General features: G+C 41.2%; 2 protein-coding genes across 2 annotated transcripts in view; one reads left to right on the top strand and one right to left on the bottom strand.

The window, feature by feature from the left end:
• Positions 1 to 3,681: 3,681 nt before the first annotated feature.
• LOC135564942 (uncharacterized) lies at positions 3,682 to 5,409 on the bottom strand. The gene is made up of 6 exons (XM_065011020.1): positions 5,027 to 5,409; positions 4,660 to 4,730; positions 4,396 to 4,572; positions 4,244 to 4,305; positions 4,075 to 4,161; positions 3,682 to 3,987 (listed from the first exon to the last, which is right to left on the bottom strand). Exons 1-6 carry the CDS (start codon positions 5,182 to 5,184, stop codon positions 3,895 to 3,897), a joined length of 648 nt encoding a protein of 215 aa, XP_064867092.1. The 5' UTR covers positions 5,185 to 5,409; the 3' UTR covers positions 3,682 to 3,894.
• Positions 5,410 to 10,040: 4,631 nt separating this feature from the next.
• Positions 10,041 to 17,892, top strand: part of LOC115125020 (adhesion G protein-coupled receptor E3-like) — a 14,460-nt gene continuing 6,608 nt past the window's right edge. Inside the window, exons 1-10 of the mRNA XM_065010950.1 lie at positions 10,041 to 10,077; positions 10,428 to 10,466; positions 10,785 to 11,162; positions 11,479 to 11,616; positions 12,059 to 12,208; positions 12,482 to 12,607; positions 15,175 to 15,318; positions 15,453 to 15,599; positions 16,177 to 16,214; positions 16,454 to 16,559. Coding sequence (XP_064867022.1) covers positions 10,041 to 10,077; positions 10,428 to 10,466; positions 10,785 to 11,162; positions 11,479 to 11,616; positions 12,059 to 12,208; positions 12,482 to 12,607; positions 15,175 to 15,318; positions 15,453 to 15,599; positions 16,177 to 16,214; positions 16,454 to 16,559 — 1,303 coding nt within the window. The remainder of the gene's footprint in view (positions 10,078 to 10,427; positions 10,467 to 10,784; positions 11,163 to 11,478; positions 11,617 to 12,058; positions 12,209 to 12,481; positions 12,608 to 15,174; positions 15,319 to 15,452; positions 15,600 to 16,176; positions 16,215 to 16,453; positions 16,560 to 17,892) is intronic.

Below are 17,892 nucleotides of genomic sequence, written 5' to 3'. Positions count from 1 at the left end.
TACACACTCACCGCTCCGCTGAAACATCACAATTACAATTCAAATATTTAATTCACATCTCCAAAAATGCAGTTGTACTGTAATTATGAAACGGTTAAATTTTTAATTGAAATGCACTGCAGATATGAGTGAAATTGTGTAAAGTAACTCCATCACACTGTATAAAGCTAATGATACATTTTTTGATATTTTTACTGAAAACAAGACAAAAATACCAAGTAATTTTTTGCAGTGTGACTCCATTAAATGTGTGTGTGTGTGTAGATTAAACATGAACGGGCCAAAACGGACATGGCAGCAGGTCAAAATCAAATACAAGAACATTCTGCAGAATGGTATGGTCCCTGACTAATATTTAACAAAGCACAAGCATATATTGTACCCAGAAGGTGCCTGTTCACACATTGTCTGTACTGTTTTAGCAGTGAAAAAGAATACCCACAGACAAGGCACGGGTGGTGGGTCACCAAAGGCTGACCTTACCCCAGCAGAGGACATGGCCTTGGAGCTAAATAAAGGCAGGCCCGTCTTAGAGGGGATCCCTGGGGGGGAAAGAGACGAGCATAGGTTCCTCCCAAGATGCCACCCGCTTCATTCAAGGTATGTCCTTCCATCTCTACATGGGATACAACCACATTCATATTGAATCAATTTGGACTGTCTGACTTTGGTTCACCTATTGCCTTGCAGTGCCTGGCAGCACTGTGTTCCTGTTAGAGCCACCAGCACAAGCACCAGACGATGCTGATCCAGTGAGTACTCCATCAAAGGCATACTGTAGGCCTGGCATGTCTTGTCTACTAGCTTCAATATGAATCCGATTAAATGTGATAGGGTGAAGGCCCCAGTGCAGCAGCAACAGCACATGATGGAGACGATGATGAGGAGGAGACCATCTCTCTGGATTCCAGAAGGCATGAGGTATCATGTTAAGACTGTGAAAGTACTATTTACTCTACAATGGTGAGGAGTCCTCATCAAAATCAAAAAATCTAATTTCTTTTACAGGACCCAGATGCTATACAGTGGGAAAACCAGCCTGGCAACAGTGCGTATTAATAAAAGGACACCACATCCTGCCAAAATCCAGCTGCGCTAATTGTATTGTGTTCACAGAGCTCACAAGCTATCAGAAAGTTGTATGGCAACCACCTCCGGCGCCAAATAGAACTGGCAGACATAGACATTCAGTACAAGAAGAAAAAGATGGAAAATCTTGCACTGGAGTCCGAAATAAAAAGAGGACAATTAGGAAACTGGACCTTGAAATAAAAAAAACTTGAGAGGGAGGTGAGATATGCCTTCAATGTACACTGTATGCTAACTGTAACACAAATGTATTAATCATTATTTTCTTTCCTCCCCCAGCTCCAAGAAGATGACACAGCTCAAAATAAAAATTAGGTATATTCTCGTAAAGTCAAGTGAGCCATGACATATGAGCTCTTATTGTGAGCACACAGGACGGTGGCATCTTTCTAAGGTTTTTTTATTTTCCCAGCAATCAGTACAACCAAGTCATCGTTATAAGGCATCGCCCTCTTTTGCCCACCCCCCCAGCACCAGGTGTGGCCACTAGCCTATATGAAGGCCCAAAATTGTGTGTTCCTTTCTGCTCTGACAATGGCATGCCCATTCGTGCGAGATGTGGTGGATGAAGAAGCACTTGTGCTGAGGAGAGCCTTCAGGCGAGAAAGGGTCTTCAGGGACCGGTTGGACCCACTGGCCTTCCCTGATGACCATCTATATGAAAGATACAGGTTTTCTGCAGATGGCATCAGGTATCTATGCAGACTACTGGGTCCCAGGATTAAGCACCGCACTGCACGGAGCCATGCACTGAGTGTGGAGCAAATGGTTTGTGTGGCCTTGCGCTTTTTTGCTAGTGGAGCCTTCCTGTACTCAGTGGGGGATGCAGAACAGCTGAACAAGGCCACAATTTGCCGCACAATAAGGAGTGTGTGTCTGGCTATCAAAGCATTAGCAGATGTCTTCATCTCCTTCCCTGGCCACAGAAGACTCTGTGACATCAAAGAGGAGTTCTATAGGATTGCAGGTAAGAGGATCTACAAATTACAGGACAACTGTTAACACATAGTAGGATACTCATTACTTTGTGTGACAGGTTTCCCCAATGTCATTGGTGCAGTGGACTGCACACACATAAGGATAAAAGCCCCCTCAGGTGCCCATGAGGCCGATTTTGTGAATAGGAAATCCTTTCACAGCATTAATGTTCAGGTGAACATAACTTTTTGATATTGTCCATTGACGAACACTCTGCATTGCCAGTGATGTGCATTGATTGGTGTAATATTCCTCATCTTATGATTTCAGATGGTCTGCAATGCTGACTGTGTGATCAGCAATGTTGTGGCAAAATGGCCTGGCTCAGTCCATGACTCCAGAATCTTTCGGGCCTCTGAAATCTATCAGTGCCTGATACCAGAGAATTCACCTGTCAACACAAAATCTCATCATTACTACCTCATAAACACAGTGATATTCTTGACACAGCCATGATGGTTATAAATAGGGGTTGTGTGGCTTACCTTGTGATAGGCACTGATAGATTTCAGAGGCCCGAAAGATTCTGGAGTCATGGACTGAGCCAGGCCATTTTGCCACAACATTGCTGATCACACAGTCAGCATTGCAGACCATCTGAAATCATAAGATGAGGAATATTACACCAATCAATGCACATCACTGGCAATGCAGAGTGTTCGTCAATGGACAATATCAAAAAGTTATGTTCACCTGAACATTAATGCTGTGAAAGGATTTCCTATTCACAAAATCGGCCTCATGGGCACCTGAGGGGCTTTTATCCTTATGTGTGTGCAGTCCACTGCACCAATGACATTGGGGAAACCTGTCACACAAAGTAATGAGTATCCTACTATGTGTTAACAGTTGTCCTGTAATTTGTAGATCCTCTTACCTGCAATCCTATAGAACTCCTCTTTGATGTCACAGAGTCTTCTGTGGCCAGGGAAGGAGATGAAGACATCTGCTAATGCTTTGATAGCCAGACACACACTCCTTATTGTGCGGCAAATTGTGGCCTTGTTCAGCTGTTCTGCATCCCCCACTGAGTACAGGAAGGCTCCACTAGCAAAAAAGCGCAAGGCCACACAAACCATTTGCTCCACACTCAGTGCATGGCTCCGTGCAGTGCGGTGCTTAATCCTGGGACCCAGTAGTCTGCATAGATACCTGATGCCATCTGCAGAAAACCTGTATCTTTCATATAGATGGTCATCAGGGAAGGCCAGTGGGTCCAACCGGTCCCTGAAGACCCCTCGCCTGAAGGCTCTCCTCAGCACAAGTGCTTCTTCATCCACCACATCTCGCACGAATGGGCATGCCATTGTCAGAGCAGAAAGGAACACACAATTTTGGGCCTTCATATAGGCTAGTGGCCACACCTGGTGCTGGGGGTGGGCAAAAGAGGGCGATGCCTTATAACGATGACTTGGTTGTACTGATTGCTGGGAAAATAAAAACCTTAGAAAGATGCCACCGTCCTGTGTGCTCACAATAAGAGCTCATATGTCATGGCTCACTTGACTTTACGAGAATATACCTAATTTTTATTTTGAGCTGTGTCATCTTCTTGGAGCTGGGGAGGAAAGAAAAATAATGATTAATACATTTGTGTTACAGTTAGCATACAGTGTACATTGAAGGCATATCTCACCTCCTCTCAAGTTTTTTTATTTCAAGGTCCAGTTTCCTAATTGTCCTCTTTTTTTTATTTCGACTCCAGTGCAAGATTTTCCATCTTTTTCTTCTTGTACTGAATGTCTATGTCTGCCAGTTCTATTTGGCGCCGGAGGTGGTTGCCATACAACTTTCTGATAGCTTGTGAGCTCTGTGAACACAATACAATTAGCGCAGCTGGATTTTGGCAGGATGTGGTGTCCTTTTATTAATACGCACTATGTTGCCAGGCTGGTTTTCCCACTGTATAGCATCTGGGTCCTGTAAAAGAAATTAGATTTTTTGATTTTGATGAGGACTCCTCACCATTGTAGAGTAAATAGTACTTTCACAGTCTTAACATGATACCTCATGCCTTCTGGAATCCAGAGAGATGGTCTCCTCCTCATCATCGTCTCCATCATGTGCTGTTGCTGCTGCACTGGGGCCTTCACCCTATCACATTTAATCGGATTCATATTGAAGCTAGTAGACAAGACATGCCAGGCCTACAGTATGCCTTTGATGGAGTACTCACTGGATCAGCATCGTCTGGTGCTTGTGCTGGTGGCTCTAACAGGAACACAGTGCTGCCAGGCACTGCAAGGCAATAGGTGAACCAAAGTCAGACAGTCCAAATTGATTCAATATGAATGTGGTTGTATCCCATGTAGAGATGGAAGGACATACCTTGAATGAAGCGGGTGGCATCTTGGGAGGAACCTATGCTCGTCTCTTTCCCCCCAGGGATCCCCTCTAAGACGGGCCTGCCTTTATTTAGCTCCAAGGCCATGTCCTCTGCTGGGGTAAGGTCAGCCTTTGGTGACCCACCACCCGTGCCTTGTCTGTGGGTATTCTTTTTCACTGCTAAAACAGTACAGACAATGTGTGAACAGGCACCTTCTGGGTACAATATATGCTTGTGCTTTGTTAAATATTAGTCAGGGACCATACCATTCTGCAGAATGTTCTTGTATTTGATTTTGACCTGCTGCCATGTCCGTTTTGGCCCGTTCATGTTTAATCTACACACACACACACACACACACACACACACACATTTAATGGAGTCACACTGCAAAAATTACTTGGTATTTTTGTCTTGTTTTCAGTAAAAATATCAAAAAATTTATCATAGCTTTATACAGTGTGATGGAGTTACTTTACACAATTTCACTCATATCTGCAGTGCATTTCAATTAAAAATTTAACCGTTTCATAATTACAGTACAACTGCATTTTTGGAGATGTGAATTAAATATTTGAATTGTAATTGTGATGTTTCAGCGGAGCGGTGAGTGTGTAATTGTGCACTACTTACGTATTCAGGCGGTCTGCAATACTTTGCCACGCTTTTTCTCTTTGCTTTATCACTGTGGCGGTGTTGCCTTTCTTCTTAATTATATCTTTTACCTCCTCGTATGCCTCCATGAGGATTTGTGCTTCCGACGGGGAAAAGTACGCGGCTCTAGTTGCCATGGTAAATCAGTTCATCTGTGATCTGTGGCGGGGTCTATTTGAGTGAGCCGTGAGCGCGCACCTATCCAGGATTGGTTTCACCTGGCTTAATGAATCCGTGTCTGCTCATCCTGGCTTGGTCTTTGTGCAACCAATTAAGCCTGGACGCACATGTTTTGGCTTCATTGAGCTCAGCTGAGTCATTTATCCCGGATGTCTTAATTCTACTTTTGTGCAACAGGCCCCCGGTCTCATAGACTAGACATAACATAGTAAAAAATCTGGGATACTCAATGAATATAATATGTTACGTTTGGTGTGGTTACATAAGACAGAAGGTTACTTAAGGCAAAACTAAAGGGAGGTGGTTGGTTGGGGTGGATGGATGGATGGATGGGTGTATAACGCGATTGTCTAGCAACACAAAGGTTGCGTGTTTGAATTAACGTGATTGTCTAGCAACACAAAGGTTGCGTGTTTGAATTAACGTGATTGTCTAGCAACCCAAAGGTTGCGTGTTTGAATTAACGTGTTTGTCTAACAACACAAAGGTTGCGTGTTTGAATTAACATGATTGTCTAACAACACAAAGGTTGCGTGTTTGAATCTCATCACAAACACCATTTGGCATTTTAGTTCATTAGCAACTTTGCAACTGCATACTACTTTTTTAGCAACTTTGCAACTACTTTGCATGTTAGCTAACCCTTCCCCTAACCTTAACCCTTTAACCTAACCCTTAACCTTAACCCTAACCTTAACACTAACCTAAACCCCTAACCCATAGCCTAGCTAAAGTTAACCATCTAGCTAATATTAGCATTAGCCACCTAGCCATCTAGCTATCATTAGCCACAACAAATTGTAGTTCGTAACATATCATACGAATTGTAATGAGTAAAATATGATGGACATCCACAAATTAATACATACCATGCCAAACGTAACATATCATACTAATTTGAGCAGCCCGGATTATTTTGTTAATCAATAGATTATTGTGTTTCTATCTCCTCCCTTGGTATTGGCTCCACATTTAAATAGGCTATGATGTTGTGCTCCAATTGCATTGCAATTGGCCTACTGTAGCCTAAGCTGTCAAATATTTTAAATAGGCTACCTGTCTAGCTATTTATTTTCAAGGAAGTTTGGCTATTAAATGAGTGATGGATAAATAGTAGGCTAATATTTGTTGTGTCGTGGGAATAAGTCAGTCATGTCAGTAAAGGAGAGACGTCCTGCAATATGATTATGATTTAGGACTATATAATACAAGTAAAATAAGCACATAAGCCACATGCTGCCTTGCGATCTCCTTACCAACAGCAAATGCATCTGTTTTATCACTAGGCCTACACTATAATGTTTAGATTAAACTACCATTATTATAATTCATCTGAATCATTTTTTTTTACATTTCCCTCAAAATAACAATTTTTGCTTGCAATACACTAGAAGTTGTGCATACGCATGATCTGAGAGTATGTGGACTGTGGAATTAATTATACTTTCCTGTCAAATTCATAATTGATAAATACCAACTTTTGCAGGAACACCGGCGTACACAAGGGCTGCGTTCAGTAAGTCTTTACATTCTGGAATGTTTAATTGAACAGAAACGGTGCTGTACTAAACGACCAGTTGAAAAACTGTGTGGAGTTGGGTTGTGGATTGGGGAACGCAGTCAGCATGCCCAATACCCTTTAAATAGATCACTCATTGTTTCAAGCCACACCTCGCCACACCCACCAAATGGGAGCAAAAGTACCTCAAAGTCTGTTCAATAACATACAAGAAACAACGTTTTGGGTAAATGTGTCGTTCAGTACAAACCGTTCCGCAACTTAGCAAAGTTCAAGTGAACTGAATGCACCTTAGGTTTAGAGTCTTTTTGTGTGCATGCACCTGTGATAAATGAGGCCCCTGGACTGGGAAATTCTCATCTAACTACATTTTTCTTTTGCAATTATTGGAAATTCAGAATAAGGAAAGGAATACTATACTATTACAGAAATATCAAGAAGCAAATAAACAAAAACATTATAGACTAGTATACAAATGAAGACTCAGAGAATTGACATAAGTGGGCTTTACATAGAATCTTTGCTTTGGCCTCCCTCATCACTCAAATGAACCGCCCTGAACCCCTGAAAGCATGTTGAAAGAGGACTGCAGATAATGGTGGAAAATACATTTACAAATAGAACCAGGTTTGCACAAAGACAGCTGCGATTTACCTTCTCAAATCTTATTCACATGAACACAGTGTCAGGATTTGGCCAGGGTTGTTCCGGTTTTTGGTCACTAGATGCCCCCATTGTGCCTTTTGACCTTTTTGTTTTCCCTTGATCCCCATTATTATTTGCACCTGTGCCTCGTTTCCCCTGATTGTATTTAAACCCTTTGTTTTCCTCAGTCCTTTGCTCTGTGTTTGTATGTTAGCACCCAGCCCTAGTATTCTGTTAACTCTTGTTGATCCCGGTGGACGCTCTTGTGGAATTCTGTTTTTTGTTCTTGTTTATTTATTTTTGAGTATCTTTTGAGGCTTTTTGTGCTATACCTACCACCTTGTGGATTCACCTTTTTTGTCTTGGAGGATTACCTTTGTTCTTGTGGTATTCCTTTTGAGGTTGTGGAGTTACATGTGTTCCTGAAGGACTTCACTTTTTACTACATTAAATACACCGTCTCAAGTACTGCTGTGTCTGCCTCATCTTCTGGGTTCTGCCGACTATTCGTGGCTCAGTTGGTTAAGTGACTGTTTCTCACTCCGGAGACCCGGGTTCGTAACCGGGTCATGACACACAGGGAGTTGAAAAACGTGTTTTTGTTCTTGGTTTCTTTATTTTCCATTTGTCTTGTCAGTGTGCTGTATTTACATAGAGATCATCAGATGCAACAGAGCATGCCCAGCTTTACAAGACAAATTGACAGCACAGGCAAAACAGTGAGCAATGACGCACTATTTGACTTATTTCTAGGTTCTACTTCTTCTTTCTGTCTTTGTTCTGTCTAGTCCATCCACAGTATCGCTCCATCAGCACGGTTTTACCCCTGTTTTGTATGACCAACTTTTTAATACGATGATCCTTTTTTCAGAAGGGAGTTATAGGTACTGGTATAACATTGAAATCATATTCATTCAGTTGTAGTATTTGCATTTCACATTGAATAATTTCCTGTACCTGTGAGAAACCACTCAGAAAAAGAAAAACAATCAGAGAAATGCATACTTAGACAGAGAACAGCATTAACAGTTTTACAATATTCTGTATGTAAGGGAAATAAACAAAAAAGGCTTCCCCAACCCAGAGATAGAAGAGATAGAAGTCAAGGCTTATCCCTGTCTGTCTTCAAGCTCAGCAGCAATGTTAACAGACATTCTTTGTTTAATAAACACTGCCCTGATGTGCACACACTTGTCATTCTGAAACCTGCAAGGAGAGTCTAAGTGACAAGGGTTTTTCACAGTATCCAAAACTTTGAGAATCTGTGATTTTATTTGACAAATTGTAAATTGTGTAAACTCCTCACCTGAATTAAAACATAACGTAAGGACCTGTGATAGGCACTAATCTTTTATGAGCACCTCTTTTATCTTGCCGCAAATTTGAATTAAGCTTCAAGTATTCTGTAGAAAGACCTTAGCAGTCATACGGACAGAGACTCAACAAGAGGCAAGGCAGGTTGAAGTGCTCAGATATTTATTAGATTATAGCTACAGGTTGTAGATGACAGCACGTCACACAGTGCTACCAAAACAAAGATCTACACACATGCAATAGGCATTTCTCACTTAATACAATACATGGATTAATATATTTCTGAATATTCTCTAACCTTTGGAGAACCACCTGCAACTGGACACAAACATTTATAATATAGACTTTTAACCGAATCAGAACAAAGAAAGTATCGACAAGAACAGGTTAGTTGAAAAATTCCTTGCTTTCAATTAGCCAGGCTGTAATGGGTATGGAGCACCATGTATCTATTTAACAAGGCAGAGGGCACATGATTCCATGCAATGACGTATATAAACCTTAGATTGCTGATGCTATGTATTGGCCAATGATAGGCTATGAAGCTACTCCTCAGAAAGAGGTGTCCTCCATAGGAATGAATGGAATTCTACAGTAATTAAATGTATTTCGTTGTTGTAGTGGAGACAGTAACATTAGTGCTCTCAAAATGTTTTACTTCAAGGAAAAAATATATATTTTATATATATATTTTTTATATATATACAGTATGTTCTGTTCACATAATGTAATTTAAAATATGCATTAGGGTGTCTGTAATAGAATATACTTGCCAAAAACAAATGTATACATTAATAAATGCATTTCTACAGTATATCTTCCAAAAACCTTTTTACAACGGTGGAGGAGCACAAACATGGCTGCATAGTGGCTTCAAACCAGCCCCTGGGATTAATCTAAGGTTTATACTCATCGTTGCCTCCATCCCATCTGTAATAACCCTTGTGTGAATGAGAGCATATTGATGGTGTGAGGAGCCTGTAGCACTCACTTCACCATATAGGCCTGTTCGTTGATTGTCCAACATTCATATGTAGTTATATTTTGCCATGTAGGCTATAAGGGCCAAGTGGGCTACTGGGATAGGTCATCATTTTTTAAGATTCATTTCAATTACAGTAGGCTAACAACGACCAGATCTGATCTGTGGTCAAGCCACACCACAAGCATAACATCTCTAGGCTATAGGCCTAGTCTTGATGGTTGGATATTTCCAGAGATTACAAGAAAATCCTTATTAGGCTTCTGAATTGCAAAGCCAATTTGAGTTGCCTATTGTAATTGTCTGAGGCTGTGTTATGCTACTTAAGCATTTACCACAGAGCAGGCCTCAAAATGGATGACATCCACCTCTTCCCCCTCCCTGCCATCGGTGAAAGAATAGCTTCTGACCTCAGCCATCGTCTCCCTCACTTTGTTTTGTTAAGATGGAGGTTTGTATCCAAACTTAAAAAAGATACTTTGCATAAGTCTCAAACCTTCTGATAACAGAGTTTTGGATGGTGTGCAAATTGAGATGTTTCTCTTGGGATGCACGTATGGGTTAGACTGGGTGAAGGTATTCAATGTATTCAGCCCTGGAAGAGGGATCTGTCAGGATGAGCTACTGTTCTCTGTCTCTACTCCTGGGTGAGTGAACTGATATTTCAGTATTTTATCCCAAATGATCACCATCTAGTATTACTGTCTGCCCTTGACTTTGTGTCTTCTCCTTCCTTTCAGGTTCTCTGTTCATCATTGGGACTTCCTCTTATCCTAATGGTAAGTACCCACTGGGCACAGACTGGTTGAATCAACATTGTTCCCACGTCATTTCAATGAAATTACATTTAACCAATGTGGAATAGACGTTGAATTGATGTCTATGCTCTGTGGGAAGTTCTTTAAATAACCCCTGCATGTCCTGATTTGTATTCTATGTGATCAGTTTGATTATGAGTTCTGATATGTGGTAGGAGGTTTAACAGTACAGAAGTAACTCGTCGTAGGGCAATGTGTCCAGTTTCTCCTGATGATGGAACAGTGGGCCCATAGCTAAACCCTGGCATTGGGGCTCTATTGTCTTCTTCTTCCACCCAGGTTCCTGTGATGGCTACACGGCTCTGGATGAGCCTCGGCGTAACTATGTCTTCAGCTCTTCCTCTGTCCCCGGCTACCCCATCAATACCGACATACAGCGAACAAACATATGGGTGCGCTACGTCGGGATCGGAGGGGACACCGTCATTCCACAATGTGCTCCACTCTATTACAGCGGGGTATATTATCCCATCCATCTGACCTTTACACATCCTCAGTCTGAGTCTGAGACTCCAACTACGGGCAACGCGTGTGGAAACACAGGTTCCTGTTGTAATTACAATGTAGCTATTCAAGTGATCTACTGCTCTTCTGGAGGGTTCTATGTGTACAGGCAGATGAACAACCACCCAGTCAACTACATGGGTTATGTGACATGTGAGTAGCGAGTTGAGAAATCCCCTGCTTTTTATTTGACTTGTACAGTACTCCTCCCAAACACATTTTATTGTCTATTTAGCTCTTAAGTATATTGAGCTGCTAAAATGTACTTTATCTGAAGTTTAATTGATGGATTGGTGTATAGTAAAAAAGTAGTAAATCAGAAAGCAAGCTACTTGTTTTTGAAGCAGTCAATCTGTTAAGGTCACAGAGACATTATATCTGACTTGAAGTGAACCTGCTCGTGTCCCATTGTTCCAAGCTAAAATAGTAGACTGTTAAAGTAGACTGTGTGTCTGTTCTCTCTGTTCAGACCATAGGAACTGTGTGGCAGACTCCTGCGGTCCACTTGCAGAGTGTAGTACAACCAAAAATGGAGGCTGTCAATGTGTCTCTGGATACAAGATACCTCCAAAACATCTACCCACAAACGAATCCTACGGTTGCCAAGGTAGAAGTGCCGTAGTAGCTATGTAATGGGCTGTCTGGTTTTATCAGTTAAGACAGTCCTACGTGTTTGATCAGTCTGTCTGTCTGTCTGTCTGTCTGTCTGTCTGTGTGTCTGTGTGTCTGTGTGTCTGTGTGTCTGTGTGTCTGTCTGCCTGTCTGTCTGTCTGTCTGTCTGTCTGTCTGTCTGTCTGTCTGTCTGTCTGTCTGTCTGTCTGTCTGTCTGTCTGTCTGTCGAACAGGACTAGGGGTAGGCACACTTTTTGGCTCAAGAGCCACATCAGGATTCAGAAATGGCAGATGTGTTATTCAAAATTTATTTAAAGGACAGAACAAGTATTTCTTAGAAAACAATCCACTGCGGGCTGCATTGAATTGACTAGCAGTATTTTTCCACCCTTGATGTAGAAGATAGCCTCTAACTCTGTCCTAACCCTCCCCAACAGATATCAATGAGTGTGAAGAGACCGCTAATCTCTGCGGTCCACATTCCAACTGTACTAATTCACCAGGAGTCTACAACTGTAGCTGTCTAGAGGGGTTTGTACCCTCAGACCCAGCCTTGGCACTCAACCCAACCCGCAACCCCTGCACAGGTATGTTTACCATTCATACACCTACTGCACCAATCATATCTATAACATGAGATCAGAGTTTGAATTTCAGGGCTGCTATGAACGACATACTTGCATTTTTTGCTGTTTTTAACTTTGTGAATATATATGTGTGAATTTGTCTGCTGTCTGCTGTGTAAGCAAGATGTTTTTTAAACATACAGAAAAAAAAAATGCTGAACGCTTGTCTAGTTTTGTGTGCTTTGATTTGTGGAACTTTGTAAATATTGGCATATTAAATCTATGTCCCCCCAGATGTGAATGAGTGTGTGGAGAGTGAGAAGGTTTGTGGTGGTTTTGGTAAATGTACAAACACACCAGGAAATTACACCTGCACCTGTTACAATGGATACAAGCCTGACGGACCCTTCGACTGCCAAGGTCTCTGAACAGCACTAACACTCGCTTTCTGTGATAAATCTGACTAAACCTTTTAAATATTTCAATATAAACCATTTATCTAGATAGGGACCGGTAAAACATGAACATATTGAATGGATAACAACAGTCATGTGTATTGCATCATTACATCTAACTTACGCTGATTTACAGTGCTTCCTAAAAGAGATGGAAGAACTCATGGTAGCATTTTATGTTACAGTGTATTATTATCTATATCATACACTACTGACCATAATGTTGTCAACCTGGATGCTGCCTGGCACCCTGTCGTAAGATGCTAATATGCTAACAGAACTATTCAACTATTGAACCCCCACAGATATTGACGAGTGTTTCAACTCAACCATCTGTGGTCAGGAGTCTGTCTGTACCAACACACCAGGAGCCCACAACTGTACCTGTCTCCTAGGCTTCTCACCCACAAACCCAGTCCTAGACCCCAGCAAGGCCAACCCCTGTATAGGTACTGTGTTGTCTCACTGCTGTTGTCGTTAACATACTGTATCATGGGGCACTGACTAGGTTTACATCCCAAATGGCACCCTATTCCCTATGTATATAGTGAATGTGTATATGGGGTGTATGTATATGTACACAGGTTGTATGTATATAGTGAATGTGTATATGGGGTGTATGTATATGTACATAGGGTGTATGTATATAGTGAATGTGTGTATGTATATGTACACAGGTTGTATGTATATAGTGAATGTGTATATGGGGTGTATGTATATGTACACAGGGTGTATGTATATAGTGAATGTGTATATGGGGTGTATGTATATGTACACAGGGTGTATGTATATAGTGAATGTGTATATGGGGTGTATGTATATGTACATAGGGTGTATGTATATAGTGAATATGTATATAGGGTGTATGTATATGATGTATACAGGGTGTATGTATATAGTGAATGTGTATATGGGGTGTATGTATATGATGTATACAGGGTGTATGTATATAGTGAATGTGTATATGGGGTGTATGTATATGTACACAGGGTGTATGTATATAGTGAATGTGTATATGGGGTGTATGTATATGTACACAGGGTGTATGTATATAGTGAATGTGTATGTAAGGTGTATGTATATGTACACAGGGTGTATGTATATAGTGAATATGTGTATAGGGTGTATGTATATAGTGAATGTGTATATAGGGTGTATATGTATACAGGGTGTATGTATATAGTGAATGTGTATATAGGGTGTATATGTATACAGGGTGTATGTATATAGTGAATGTGTATATGGGGTGTATGTATATGTATACAGGGTGTATGTATATAGTGAATATGTATATAGGGTGTATGTATATGATGTATACAGGGTGTATGTATATAGTGTATGTATATGTACACAGGGTGTATGTATATAGTGAATGTGTATATGGGGTGTATGTATATGTACACAGGGTGTATGTATATAGTGAATGTGTATGTAAGGTGTATGTATATGTACACAGGGTGTATGTATATAGTGAATATGTGTATAGGGTGTATGTATATAGTGAATGTGTATATAGGGTGTATATGTATACAGGGTGTATGTATATAGTGAATGTGTATATAGGGTGTATATGTATACAGGGTGTATGTATATATGTATACAGGGTGTATGTATATAGTGAATGTGTATATAGGGTGTATATGTATACAGGGTGTATGTATATAGTGAATGTGTATATAGGGTGTATATGTATACAGGGTGTATGTATATAGTGAATGTGTATTTAGGGTGTATATGTATACAGGGTGTATGTATATAGTGAATGTGTATATGGGGTGTATGTATATGTACACAGGGTGTATGTATATAGTGAATATGTGTATAGGGTGTATGTATATAGTGAATGTGTATATAGGGTGTATATGTATACAGGGTGTATGTATATAGTGAATGTGTATATAGGGTGTATATGTATACAGGGTGTATGTATATAGTGAATGTGTATTTAGGGTGTATATGTATACAGGGTGTATGTATATAGTGAATGTGTATTTAGGGTGTATATGTATACAGGGTGTATGCATATAGTGAATGTGTATTTAGGGTGTATATGTATACAGGGTGTATGTATATAGTGAATGTGTATATAGGGTGTATATGTATACAGGGTGTATGTATATAGTGAATGTGTATTTAGGGTGTATATGTATACAAGGTGTATGTATATAGTGAATGTGTATTTAGGGTGTATATGTATACAGGGTGTATGTATATAGTGAATGTGTATATAGGGTGTATATGTATACAGGGTGTATGTATATAGTTAATAATGTGTATATAGGGTGTATATGTATACAGGGTGTATGTATATAGTGAATGTGTATTTAGGGTGTATATGTATACAGGGTGTATGTATATAGTGAATGTGTATTTAGGGTGTATATGTATACAGGGTGTATGTATATAGTGAATGTGTATTTAGGGTGCATATGTATACAGGGTGTATATATATAGTGAATAGGGTGCCATTTGGGACATAACCTAGACCATAACTTGTTTTCATCAGTTGTATCTGTGGTTTGAACCCTACAGATATTGATGAGTGTCTGAACAAAACCGTGTGTGGTCCCGATGCCAACTGTACCAACTCTTATGCAGCACACAGCTGTACCTGCCTCTTTGGTTACCTGCTCACCAGCCCAGATGCCATAGCCAGCCCCTTAAACCCATGCCTAGGTCTGTGACATACTTCACTGAGTGTGCGCGTGTATGCTTGCATGTAAAAGTGTGTGTGTATATGTGTGGTGTATCTTTGTATGTGTATCCATTACTGTATGTGTGTATATCCCAGTGTTTGTTTCTCCCTGTAGACATAGATGAGTGTGCTAACACCCCTGGTCTATGTGGTCTCCACTCTGTGTGTACCAATGCACCAGGGACCTTCCACTGTTCCTGTGTGGAAGGATACTTCTCCTCCACTGGAGTACTGTGGGAAACTGACGTCACTGTGTGTGAAAGTGAGTCATACTTGTATTGTTTGGAAATATATTATGTACAGAAGAAGTCCAGTGTAGTGAAATGCTTCTGAGGTCTGATGGGAACTTGATATATTATTTTCTCTCTTTCGCTCTCTTTTTTATTTATCTTTCTCTCTCTCACTCTCTATCTCTGTGTCACTCTCTCTTTTCTCTCTCTCTCTCTCTCCCTCTCTCTCTCTCTCTCTCTCTCTCTCTCACTCTCTCTCTCTCTCTCTCTCTCACTCTCTCTCTCCCTCTCTCGCTCTCTCTCTCTCTCTCTCTCTCTCTCTCTCTCTCTCTCACTCTCTCTCTCTCTCTCTCTCTCTCTCTCACTCTCTCTCCCTCTCTCGCTCTCTCTCTCTCTCTCTCTCTCTCTCTCTCTCTCTCTCTCTCTCTCTCTCTCTCTCCCTCTCTCTCTCTCTCTCTCTCTCTCTCTCTCTCTCTCTCTCTCTCTCTCTCTCTCACTCTCTCTCTCTCTCTCTCTCTCACTCTCTCTCTCTCTCCCTCTCTCTCTCTCTCTCTCTCTCTCTCTCTCTCTCTCTCGCTCTCTCTCTCCTTCCTCCATCCCCCCTCACAGGTGTTGATGATGTTCTAGCCGCCATAGTTCCCCCAGAGGTACGTGGTTGGAAACACACAGGTCTTTAGAATGGATCCTGTGCCAGTACCACCCATACAGTATGGTGGGCTTTAAAATGGATCCTGTCGGATGAAGATGTAGGAAAAGTTGTAACAACATTGTCATCTGGTTGTGCTGATGTTGTATTGATGTTGTGTTGATGTGCTGACGTTGTGTAAATGTTGTGCTGATGTTGTGTTGATGTTGTGCTGATGTTGTATCTGTGTTCCCACTGCAGGGCCAGTCTAAGGAGATGTACTTCCTCAACCAGATGAACCAACAGCTGATGGAGAACCCTGACATTGTCCTACCAGAGGGGGTCAGTACAGCAACCTTTACATCTGGTAGACGAGTCCTGTCCAGAAACTGGGTGGCGCACAATTGGCCCAGTGTGGTCTGGGTTAGAGGAGGGTTTGGCCATCATAGTAAATACACATTTGTTCTTAACTAACTTTCCTAGTTAAATAAAGGTAAAAAAAACAAAAACAAATTAACAACCTATAGCTCTTACTATCTATTCTAAACACTTCTGTAGATCTTGAGCCATATGTATCAAATCTGTCAGAGTAGGAGTGCTGATCCAGGATCAGGTTCCCCCTGTTCATATCATTTTGTTCATGTGATCTTAAAGTTTCAACTGATCCTTAATCAGCACTCTTACTCTGAGACGCTTGAGACAAAGGGCCACTTACATGCTCGTTCGTTGATTTCTGGCGCCACTTAGTGGATCATTTGGAAATGGGTCAGGTTTCAGTACATAGTTCTATTCCCTACCCAGAGTGTCCTGTTTAATGTCTCCACATGCTAACCAATGTCATTGTATCTCGCCCCCGTTCTTCTTTCCCTTCTTTCTCTCCCATTTTCTTTTTTCCTCAGTCAGTGACAAACAGCCTATCGACAGCCCTGGTAATGCCCCCTTCCAACTCATGTTTTAAATAATAATAATCGGAGTAGAGTTAGTTTGTCTTAGTCAAGGCAGTATGTTTATCATTGAGTAACTTTACATGCACCCTAAGAATTCAATATGAAACTGATTATGGCCGAGTTCTGCTTATCTTCATCCGCGTTCCAGCGATGTATTTGATCTGTGCATGTGCCAGCACCTGGTACCGCCCGCTTCCATCTAATGCGCGAGTGAAGTTCGCAAAAACTGTATGCGTCTTATAAATATTTTTCGCATACAAACTTTTTATGTCCGAACTCCGAATCAAATAGTCTTCTCAAAAATAACATGGTCACCGTGTTAGATTGTTTTATTGGATTGGCGATTTCTGGCATTTATCAAAAGTAGCCTGATCTCAGATGTGTCAGTGTAAACAGGATTATAAGGGAAATCGTTCTTCTTGCAAAGCATGCAAACGTTTTAAACAAAGTATTATAATAACCTGACTATCCACAATAATCTCCTTATTGTGTGCATGTAACCGTTCTCATTCATGAATGAATTCCTCCACGAATTCATCGATCTATCCATTTCCATAGAAGGTGTCAGGAGCGGGAACCATCTCAGCGCAGCAGGCCAGTACAGGCCAGGGGTGGAGTGGGGCTGGAAAGGATGGCGGGGAGTCTGGCAGTGTGGTCCTGAAGATCTCAGTGCTCCTGGTGAATGCCTTAGTGGACCCTTCTCAGGGCCGGGTCAACAAAACCATACACACACCTGAGCTGGGTAAGAAGAAC

The sequence above is a fragment of the Oncorhynchus nerka genome, linkage group LG26 (genome assembly GCF_034236695.1).
Source record: "Oncorhynchus nerka isolate Pitt River linkage group LG26, Oner_Uvic_2.0, whole genome shotgun sequence".
NCBI lineage: Eukaryota > Metazoa > Chordata > Actinopteri > Salmoniformes > Salmonidae > Oncorhynchus > Oncorhynchus nerka.
The sequence above is the reverse complement of the archived record's forward strand: the minus strand, read 5'-3'. Positions and strand labels throughout refer to the sequence as shown.

Bases quoted from the DNA above. Each gene is read 5' to 3' on its own strand.
- LOC135564942 (XM_065011020.1), bottom strand. From the start codon at position 5,184: ATGGCAACTAGAGCCGCGTACTTTTCCCCGTCGGAAGCACAAATCCTC. The intron at 4,731-5,026 runs GTAAGTAGTGCA...GTGTGTGTGTAG, and splicing joins ATTGCAGACCGCCTGAATAC to ATTAAACATGAACGGGCCAA. The intron at 4,306-4,395 runs GTATGTCCTTCC...ATTGCCTTGCAG, and splicing joins TGCCACCCGCTTCATTCAAG to TGCCTGGCAGCACTGTGTTC.